Consider the following 11458-nt stretch of genomic DNA (forward strand, 5'->3'; position numbering starts at 1 on the left):
CGACTACTAGTTATACCGCACACGTTCTTACTTGACAGACTGTACACGCATGTCTCATTAAAAAAAAAAAAAAAAAAAAAAAAAAACGGAACCTCGATAATCATAATTTCGTGGGTTGGATCATTCTTGACTATGGCCAATTCTCTCGAGAGAAAAACGAAAATGCGACTCTCTCGAGGAGAATTGCGCAAGTAAATGCGGAACAGACGGCAGAGTAACGTGCGAGACGTACGCGACCGACGAAATATGTGCCACGCTTGCCAATAGCCAGGTATTCATTAACGCTAATTAATCCCGAGTTATTTTAATAGCCGGCCGCGTCGCGACGACCGCGCGGCCCACCGGCTTTAACACACGCCATTGTTATCGGGCTCGTTTTGCGGACGTTGTGCGGCGATGAGCGCTGCGCGCCGAGATTTCGTCCCGCGATCCATCACGCGGACGCACAAACGATCACGGCCGTGTCTCTCGCGCGTCTCCTTGCGAAAGCTCCGGTATCTTATACTAATTATCGCGTCGACAACCTCGCTCTTGCTTTTGCGCTCTGTAGCGAGCAGCGAGAAGATGCCAGCAGTCGCGTTCATTCGCGCGTCGCATAATTATGCATACACTCTGGCGTGATCCCGTGTATCCTCGCTTTCTCGCTCGCTCATTCTCTCTCTTTCTCTCTCTTGCTTTCTCTCGCGGAATTGTGTTGCCATCACGAAGACTCATCGTACTGAACATCGCAAATTATCGCAACGTTTGCGAGAAGCGCCGTTGCTGTTCGAAGACAGACTCGCAGCAACACAAATACAAGAGATCTGTGCTCTCGAATCTTGCTCTCCACACTGAGAAAGAAATACTTGAAAATTTATTTGTGGGATATAAAATTTCTTCACAGAAGTAAACTCTATTTCGCAAGAACGAACTTTATCTCACAGAAATGAACGTTATATCCCGCAAATGGATATTCAAGTATTTTTCTCTCTCAGTGTAAAAATAAATCGAATCGTCGCGTTTCACTCACCTCACTCCAATGCCGGAAATTCTAACAAATTTGCATTTTTACTTCGACATTTCATATCCGCGAATAACTTCGTCCCCGTTCGTCGTTTTAATCCCAACGAGAAACGTTAACGTGCGCGCGCGCGTTTCCGGCAGATGCAGTTCGAATAATTCTTCACGGGGCGGAATTATATCTCATATCGCAAAAAGCCGAGGTGTTCATCGACGCGCTACCTTTTCTCTCTCCACGTGAGATATGAGCGTGCATTTCGAGACTACACCGTTCAACTATACCCGAAAATAATTCGGGGCAAGAGCGGTAGCTCTTTCGCAGATGCTCCCTTCGCTCCGGCTTCTCCTTATCCCGAATGATCGCTCTTATCGAGCGATCTCAACCGCGCGGGCATTAGGTGGATCATTCGCACGACGTCGGATACGGACTTGGCCGGGGTCCACGAGCTATATTATCGGTGCGCCGCGGATAGAGCCGCGCTAATCCGCGTATATTCCTCCCCGTATCCGCCCTTCCGTGTATCGGGCTCTCGTAAAACGAGCGGGCCCACCGCTTCGCGTACGTCGCGTCATCGGGGTGACATCGGGCGCGCACACGATGCTACCGCGCGCAAATGAAGCTTGTTTTGGAACCGATCCACGATACTTGTCCGTGCGTACACTTGGTCGCGTTCTTGGCAGAGGATCGCCGCGCACTTCCCCGAGAATTCAAAAAGTCCCGCGTCCTAAGGCGGCGTGCACACCGGCGGGCGGCAAACGGGAACGAACGGGTGGTAGGTGAGCCGCGAGCAATAAGGTAGTACATGTGAGCTGCGAACGACAACACGCGCGAGCTGTGAAGTACGAGCAGCGCAGCGAATGAAGTGTGAGCCGCGACAACGAGGCTGACCAGCTCGTTAAGTCACCTCGAGACGGTGACTTATGACCCCGCTCATTGAACTGCCCGATTCTCAGCAACCACCACGCGCTAACATTTGCCGTGATAAAATAAAATCCTCGGGTAAATAATTCTCATGCAGCTATGTGAGTGTAAGTATAAGTGAATACATCCGAAACAATATAATCTTATTTTTAGCAGAATCCTCTTATGTTGTGGTCTCAAGTGCATTCTTCTGAAAGCAAAAGAGAAATATCCTAACATCTAAAAAAAAAATAACTCTAGTTGCAAAGTGCTGTTTCCTGTAATTCCACGGAGAAATAAATATTTAAAAACTTATTTGTGGGATATAAAGTATATTCGCAGAAAAAAGAACTTTATTTTGCACAAAAAATAATAAATTTTACACACAAGTAAATTTTCATTTTCTCAGTGCACACATAGCTGAAAACTTCTATTGGAAAAGTATTTCTAATGAAGAAAAGTAATATTGTGCTTAGAATATTGTACTACGAAAAGTGTCGTTTTAGGAATCCTTTTGAGGATTCATATTTAAAAGAATTCCGCTGAGGATGAGATTATATTTTTGTTGGATGCAGCGAAAAGAGATCAGTTAAAGGATCTTTAAGGAATTGACACATTGCCGTTCTCTATGAATTGTTCGTATCACTTGCGCGTTACTCTAATTAACGAAGAATAACGAGTCTGATGAAAGACTTCGAAGATCGTGAGCGAATGACGCGACAATTGATCCTAGGTCTTGATACAAACGTTGCGTACACGTGCAACGCAGCGCAAACCGAAAGCAATTTGATCGAGGGGGAATGTATCTTCTCGCAAGTTATTAACGGGGAAGACACGTACGTGGCGCGTATGACGCAAGTTGGCGCGACTACGTCTTTCACACGCTCGAAGTAACCATATCGTGACAACTTGTCGACGGTGATACTGTACTAGCGCTATGCACAGATGGGAAACGAGCATCAGAATCGAGCCGGAATAACCGGACTTGAGACTTCCGAGTACCTTTCCGCCGTCACAAATCAGTGACAAATTAATTACGAGGTAAAGGCCCGAATTTTTAGCCAGTTTGGCCCACAGATAGGAGAACGAATTCTTTTGTAGCGAATATGTAGTCAATCTCGATATCAAATGTGAAAAAATCGGGAATCCAGGACTCACGTTAACCTTTTACACTGACATTTTTAATTAACGCTCTCGTAAGACGTATGCATTTACTTACTAACACAAAAGGCAGCAATTTATCGTAATTCGATTCTTTTTACAAAACTTGGGAGCATTTTTTTAATTATGCAAAATTTTAGTTTTCTTGAGAAATTTTGAAGGGAATTCTCGGAGAAATGTGGTTTAACATTAAGGGAAAATGTGATTTAAACACTGAAACATTAAATGATTTCAATATTACAAAATAACAAGATTTCAAGAAGTCAGACTTTTAATCAATAACATGTACATTTGGCTCACAAAGACACGACGTTACAGGAATGATTCCGACGTAAGAATTTAATACGTTACCGTGGGTTATTTGGAGGACTCTCCCCTACCGACCACCTCGTACTTTCTTTTCCTTTTTACGTAATTGTGTAAAACAGACTTAGTTTGATAATGGTTCTGTATTTGGCAGAGAAGCTGCTTTGCAAATGTTATAAAATTCGTAAGTTTGACTGGTGTTTGAATATTCTTAATCTTGGCTGAATCCAAAAACATATATACCAATCAGATTCACGAATCTTATAACATTTGCAAAGCAGCTCTTTCTCTCCCCCCCTCTCTCTCTCTCTCTCTCTCTCTCTCTCTCTCTCTCTCTCTCTCTCTCTCTCTCTCTCTCTCTCTCTTTCTCTCTGCTGAGCGCAGGCAGTATGAACATAGAAAAGAAATTTGTTGTTGTCACACATATGTGACGCTGGTCTCCGGTAAGAGGTCGTTGCGCGTCGTTGATAGCGAACGTGTTGAGGAGAGAAGTCAGATAGGCTGATCGCGATCGCGACTCTTGACGAACGTCGCCCTCTTCGAAGCGCGTCCGAGTCGCGCGTATGCACGTACACAGGACGCGCGCACACGCGTACCGCAGCGCTCATCTATTTTCAGAATGTAGGCCAATTAATCCCGCCGCATTTTCGGCACGGGGGAAAAACGAAAACATTACAAGTGTCTCACGGAAATAGCCCGCGGGGATAAATGTCCAAGTACCGGTCGCCCCGCTCCGCTCTACCATGCTCGCTTCACTCCCTCCCGCCCTTTCTCTCTCTCTCTCTCTCTCTCTCTCTCTCTTTCTCTCTCTCTCTCTCTCTCTCTCTCTGTTGTTCTTCCCGCGCGAATGCGTTATGGTGGACGCCTAAACGCAATAATTTAATCGAGAACATATGTAACCCCGCTAGTTGCATCGACGCATCGACGCACCCTCTGAAAGCCGCTGCGTGCGCGACGTCGTGTACAACGCGCGGGTGTCCGTGCAGGAAGTTTACGCGGGCATTCCTCATGCTTAACGACTATCTTTCAATTGATCTTTTAATTAAATATTAGGTTTAGCGCAGGTTTTCTTTAGCGAACATCTCATTGAACGACACGCTTTTTCTGTAACTTCCCAATATATCCAGACGTCAACGACCGCGACTAGAAATTTATCCCATAATTTTAATCAGGTTGATGCTAGTCGGTGTGTTATCTGCTTTTAACTAAAAATATAATAAAGACAAAAGACGTCGATTTATTCTTCTGTTACAAGACTAGTAATTGTTGGTAATAATGTAGATGCATACGTACTACGAGACTGACCGTATATATTCCTTAAAAGGATTCGTTCTCCTCCTGACTGTCAGCTGTATTTACACATGACTTACTAGCACATCACTTTGTATAAGCCAGAAACTGATTGAGACCAATTTGTTCAGAAACATGAGAACCACAAATTTCTGATGTATTCTATATTACTTAGCCGTCATCTACGACGACAAAATGTTATCTCGTTCGCGAAGGATTGGAAAATCGAGTCGGATCGGTCATAAATGTTATCAACGAGCGGGAGCCGCGCCTAGCAAACACTTTTGCTCCGTTTCGCTACGACGTCAAGACGCGTGCGGACAAAATGCACCGAGAGACTCTTGATCTCGATGACGATGGTCTTAATGACGTTTACACGAGGAACATTCAGCGTTTACGAGCGGATAAACGACGCGCGTGAAAACGAGAGTGTTCTCACTCTCTCTCTCTCTTTCCTCAGAGAGGAAGAGCGCAGAGACAGAGAGGGGAGGGAAGAGGAGAACGTGAGCACTATAACGCGCGGAGAAATAAATTTGTTAACGCTTGATGGCGCGTATAAATAACGGATATCGTTAGCGCGTGGCGTTTCGTAATTCGACGTGGTGCGAGAGCAGAACGGGGTAAATTAACCGGAGAATACGACCTTCGCATTAGGCGATTAAAACGCGGAATCGGGCGAGCGGCATTCGCTGAACGGAGGCGCGAGAGCGACAATAAATCAACGGACACGACGAGAGCGTGAAGTGAATTAAAAGCGAGACAGGGTGGTGGTAACCACCAGCCCTCGAACACAATGGCGTTTAGCGCGCGAGCGGATGCGCGCTCTATATCTTCCGCTTATCGTAACGGGGCTTGACGAACAATAGCGGAGCGTTTCGTGCGTTTCAGACGCGATTTTTCAGCCTGCAACTACATGATTTTTTTCTCTCTCACGATGCGGGTGCGAGAGCGACGAAACGTCGGAGACGGATAGGGGAAAGAGAAGGAGGGGACTTTAGGGGTGAAATCGGTCGTGAAAAAGATCGATGCTGCATCGGAGGCGGCCGTCGAGGCGACGCTCTCTTGGCGCGCGAGCGATCGAAATTGTGCAGGCGGTCGACCGGAAAATAGGGCCGCACCCTCGAACGCGCGCGCGGCTGCCTCCCGAATAATTTATCCCGAAATGCGCGTCGCCGACGCGACTCGACGCGGTGCGACGCGATGCACACGGGAGAAGGAAAGGATCTCACCGCCGCAGCTGATCGTGGTTTACTGAAAATGTATTGGTCGCTGTAACTAAGAACTTGCTGCTGCGACCGAAACTTCGCTGCGAATCTAAGCGTGTTATTTCGGCCGAATCTCTTTTTGCGTGTTCCTCACCGTTTTAAGTCACGTCACTTGACACGTATTAAACGTATTAAATTACTAACTGAAACTGCCCAGCGTTGCCCGGCTTGTCACAAAGTGTCAAGGAGATGAAGTCTGGGGATAGAGGGAAGTGAGAGGGGATGGGGTGAGGTCCAGGTTTCATGTAGCCTCCAAAATTGCAAAATTCCGTTCAGGAGTTTATAAGAAACGGACAGATAGATATTTGATAAATATAGAGATAATTTACTCATCTTGTATGAACGTATTAAATGACGTGATTTAAAACGTGTGAAAGAAACATGTGAAAGAAATGTGTGAAAGAAGCTTCAGTAATATTACACGCTTATGCGTTTAAAAATAACACACTTGGAGTGTTTTGCTACTGTTGCTACTGCATCAGTTTCATAGCTAAATATATGCCTACTAGCAGCTATACTTTTAGCTGTCCATATGTTACAACGAAACTTAGCTATCACGCGCGCACACACACGCAACTTCTTGCTGCCGCAGCTAACTCTTTTTATCCGTGCATTGCGATGCGATATGCGATTCGTTGCAGCGCTCTCCGCCTCTCCTCTCTCCTCTCCTCTCTCCTCGCGTCGTCTTCGAAACATCCTCGGGAGGAGCGAGTAAAACGAATAGCGCATAGTACCTGCATGCATCGTAGACGTAATCCGTCCGACGATCGATCGTTGAAGAGCCCGAGCGCGACCGCGAGCTATTGACAGGAGGATTAATCCGAGCCCCATATTGCAGGCCGCGTGATCGATAAACGTCGGGAATAAATCGCAGCGAATGACGGATAAATATCGCGGGTGTAAGTACGCAATCGGCGGGAATTCGTCGTGTCGTTAGATCCTTTGATCGATCGATGACGGCGATGCGAGTTCACGGGCGACCCCGCACCAGTTTGCATTTCGCGAGAACGCCGCGAATGAGATCCAGTCGGGTCAGTATCAATTTATCCATCGTATTTTCACGTTACAAACGAATAATCACTCACTCTCTCGGAGAAAGAGTTTCGGCGAAATTACACCAAAACTGCTAACCCGCGTATTTCAACGCGATCGTAAAAAATGGTATTTTGGGGACTGGTGAAGGAGAAAAGAATAAAAGGGGTGGAGGGGTCCGTTGGAAACACGCACACCAGCAAGCTAAGAGGGTAAATATTCGATATTCGATATTCGACACACACGCGCGCGCACACATGTACACACATGGCAGAGTAAGTACGTGTTTGCGTTTATTTGAAAAAGCCAAACCAAACAGCCAGATATAACGGCATATACTGGATTTATTGCCTCTATTGTCTCCGCGCGTATCGGATATCAAACATCCGTGCAATATAGCCGAATCCATTATTCGAGTGCTCTGTCGGGCCTTTGAATGCCTCTACGTTCCAGTTACCCGAAAGCTCTTTATAATCATTTCCCTATAAAGGCAAATTAATATCTTTCTTTCTCTTTCTTTTTTTTCCGTTTGTTCGCATTAGGTGTGAACGAGGTCGTAACCGGCAAATTCCCGCTTCCATTTTTCCCTTTTTCTCCCCCCTTTCATAAAGTGCCTCCGAGGTTTCCCTATACAGCCGACTGGATGCGGGCTATTGCCCGCGTAGTATCAGAGGCACACTCGCGGCATACGTTTTACTAGTGACACGGAAAGGGCGGGCGAGCACCAGATGCGACAAAGCATTTTTAACCCTTTCGCTTTCGGGACGCGTTGTGCAAAGTTTTAATAGAGTTTAAAACGCGCGGGCGTTTACGGTGCGGCATATAAAGTTTTTTGAAAGCGCGCAGCACACATACGAAGTTTATAGCTTACGGGGAATAATCGAGAAGTGCAATGAATGACCGCGAGCTCAGGCTCGCATCACGCCCAGAGGGTTGTTCAGACCGAGAGGGGCAAGATTCTCCCGCCGTTGTGTTCGGTATCGAGAGTCGGAATCGGCGAGCGCGAGCGTGAATCTCATGAATATCAAAATTGGAATTGGGCCGAATCACACTTTCGCGCGAGAGCGCGTTAAATTTTCCCGCGGTCTTTGTTCGCTAAACGCGCTGGCGCAACCCGATTCTAATCTCGCTCTAATGAATTGACAGAGCAATTTTGCCCGACAAATTTGCGATCTGTTTCCATCGATCGCGCGCTTAGCCAAGCGCGCAGCGTTTTCGTCGACTCGAGATTGGGGGTGATTCCGGCGAAATAATATTCTCCATTTTTCACGGCGCGACTGAGTCTCTCTTTGACCCGTCGCGGGAGCGATGCTTTTGGGCTTGCTAAAAAAAAGAAAACAAAAGAAGAAGGAACGAATTCACGAATCACTCTCCAGCAAGCGCGGTGTCCTGTGTTTCGTCATGTTTCAGCCTGTTTTATTTAACACTCATCCGCGTATCTGGTGTCGCCGGGATATGACACTCGGTCCGATTATCCGGATTCTACGCGCCAAAACTCGCTCGCCGTCGCCTTCGCGGTTTTATTAGTGCGTGCGAGTGTCGCGCGATCCCGTCAGTTTCCACGTACGTACGAAGATTTCCGTAGGTGCGATATATATCGTCTTTACGCGCGAGCGACCGCTCCCCCGGGGGGAAATGTTGCAGAGCGCGAAGGCGCGCACACGGGTGGGCTATCTATAGCGGCGAGTGTAACCGAATGGAGTCCCCGGGTGTCACTCAAGGGTGACAAAACTCATTAATACCGATCTGCTTAATGCTCCGTCTCGTGTCCGACATTAATCTACTTTAAAAATACCTGTAGCGCGCGAGTGACCCACCATTTTAGATCATCCGTGTCGGCTTACTTTGTACGCGAAGTATACCCGAGCACTCTCGGCGAGTGTTGAGGATACACGAGGAACAAGCACACACACACACCCATGCGCGCGCGAGCTTATCCTACCGTTATAATACTCTCACTAACATCCTGACACTCGTCGTCCTTTTTTTCCTCTTTGGAAAAACTCCTCGACCCCCTCTCCATCGTCGAGGAGTCGAGCCGATGATCGTGCAGTCCGGAAAGGAAAGGAAAAGCCTCGACGGAAGTTTCGAGCCGAACCCTCCTCTCCACGATCTTATCGCCTCTCTTTGGCCGCTTTAAACTATTTCGGATAAGTCCGTGCGACCAATCGCGACTCACACGAACGGTGTGGGATATTATTTTTGTATCCTGACCTTATAACCGCCCCGAAGCAACATCTTTCGATACTCTCTGTGCGCGATACAGGGTTCGTCGGTGCCGTGTATAAGAGTATCAAGGAGATACTCTTGTGACTAGACGAGAGCTGTTGTCGCTTTCGCGACTGGTTGGAAGATTTTACGCCGAGTGGGCCGGGGGTGTGTTTGCAACGCGCTGACAATAGACGACAGCTCTCCAATTGATAGTAACGAAGTGTTCTCATTGTCTCGCGAAAGAGTACGAGAAACAGCTAAAATAGAGGACTTCAGGCGAGCTTTCAACGACTCAAACTTTGTAAAAGAGCTGCCATTTTTTCATTGATTTTAATTCAATTTGATACTTTGGCGGGGATTTGCAATTTAATCGTCAAATTGAAGGAAGGACGAAGAAGCGGTAACTATTGGTTTCCCATCATCAGGCTGTTGCTCGTAAAAAATGACAACTTCGTTTGTTGTCGACAACAGAGTATGTCGTTAAAAACACATCCGGTGGTCCCGCGTATACGTTATATACGCGCGTATATAAAAAACCTATACACACACAAACAAACAGCTATCGTGAGTATCTTCTATTTTTACTGGGCGTGAGACAACGACAGCGAATTTAATGTTATGGTCCCTTGAATCTCGCGGCCATGTAACGACCGTGACTGGGGCCTTATGCGATGCAGATGGCGATGATTTTTTGCACGGCAGGGCGAGTCATGAGCAGCGAGAATTCGCGGGGCTGCACACGGTGCGCTAATCACACTCGGCGTTTCTTCTGTAAGAGAGGAAGGGAAGGAGAGAGAAAGAGAAAGAGAGAGAAAGAGAGAGAGAGAGAGAAAGAGAAAGAGAGAGAGAACAGGAGGGAATACGCGTCGGCAGAAGGGTACCAGACGCTATTTCTTCTAACGACTTTTCCGCGCCACGTGCACTCCGCGAGGATGGAACTCGGGTAATCGCGCCAAATGCGCATATTTTGAAGTCGTAATTTAATTCAAGCCCCACGCGAGTTAGACGGTTGCTCGGCGCGCCGGAAATTGGATTCCCTCATACCGCAGTTTTTGTTATGTTTTTCGTTGTTTTTAAGTAATCAACAATTGCGAGCAATTCCGACGTTGACTTCGGCTTTCATTTCAGTTGTTATGAAACGGGATTGACCCGGCGTATAAAGATTAATATTCCTCCGCGACTCTTAATTAACAAGATAAACAATTTCGATAAAGTCAAATTTAATTTCCAGAGAAGGTTGAGAAATGGGCCACTTTTTGTCTACTTACGGAATCTTAACTAATCGTTGGAAACTGTTTCTGGGATCTTCTAGAAACAGAAAATAATTATTTGTCCATCAGTTCCGGGGAAAATTATGAAAATCGGGATTGATTGGTGAGATAGTCATGTAAAGTGATTTTTTTTAAGTTTCGTACTCTTAATAGTTTCTAAAAAATAAATCTAGTTATTTTTTGTTTCTAGAACATTCTAGAAATAGAAAATAACAATTATTTGTTCACCAAGTCTGGGAAAAGTCATGAAAATCGGGACTTATTATTGATTGCTGAGATAGTCATGTGAAGTTTTTTAAGTTTTGTATTCCTGATATAGATAGGTCCTCAAAATTAAACTCAGTTATTTTCTGTTTTTAGAAAATTCCAGAAACAGTTTCCAATGATTAGTTAATATCAGTGAGCCGTAAATGACCTATTTTTAACGTCCTCCTTTCAATGTTAATTTCAGAATCCTTTAAAATTGTATAGTGTCTCGTCTGTTCCGGCCCGGACCGACCAGTGCAACTTCCATTTACGGTAATTTTTTTCGCCGATACCAACCAATATCTCAACTGAAATCGTCAAATCCAAGTTTACATATTTGCGTGGATACGGATATTATTATTTATTGGTGGGGCGACATCGTCGAAGCGATTAACGTGGCGATGGCCCGCCTCTCTTGGTACCGTCTTCATTATGTAACCCGACTCTGGTTACGGTCCCTGGAAGATTCCTCGCGGAGCAAGCGGGCGGGTCTCGGCGTTAAGTACTTTACCCCGAGAGCCTAAATTTGTAAGCAACCGCACGCAGGGTGGAACGCGAGTAATACCACTCACCGTTAATTGGTTGAAACCTTGCCAAAGGATCCGAGAATTGCCGAAGTCTGTCCGTCACGTACTGCGGCGACTCTCCATTCTGTAAATAAGAGAAACGAATGTAGCCGCTCAATGTAGCTGTTCCGTGTGCTCTCACTCTCTTTCATTCTCCCCTCCTTCTGTCTCTCTCTCTCTCTCTCTCTCTCTCTCTCTCTCTCTCTCTCT

At 46.2% G+C, this 11458-nt stretch overlaps 1 protein-coding gene across 1 annotated transcript in view; it reads right to left on the reverse strand.

The window, feature by feature from the left end:
- LOC116843019 (transcription factor SUM-1) overlaps window positions 1-11458 on the reverse strand; it is a 42474-nt gene that overhangs the window by 12841 nt on the left and 18175 nt on the right. The window contains exon 4 of the mRNA XM_032812990.1: window positions 11255-11333. Coding sequence (XP_032668881.1) covers window positions 11255-11333 — 79 coding nt within the window. The remainder of the gene's footprint in view (window positions 1-11254; window positions 11334-11458) is intronic.

Source organism: Odontomachus brunneus, unplaced genomic scaffold (genome assembly GCF_010583005.1).
Source record: "Odontomachus brunneus isolate Ranch 3 - 2012 unplaced genomic scaffold, Obru_v1 Obru_scaffold_029, whole genome shotgun sequence".
Classification (NCBI taxonomy): Eukaryota; Metazoa; Arthropoda; class Insecta; order Hymenoptera; family Formicidae; genus Odontomachus; species Odontomachus brunneus.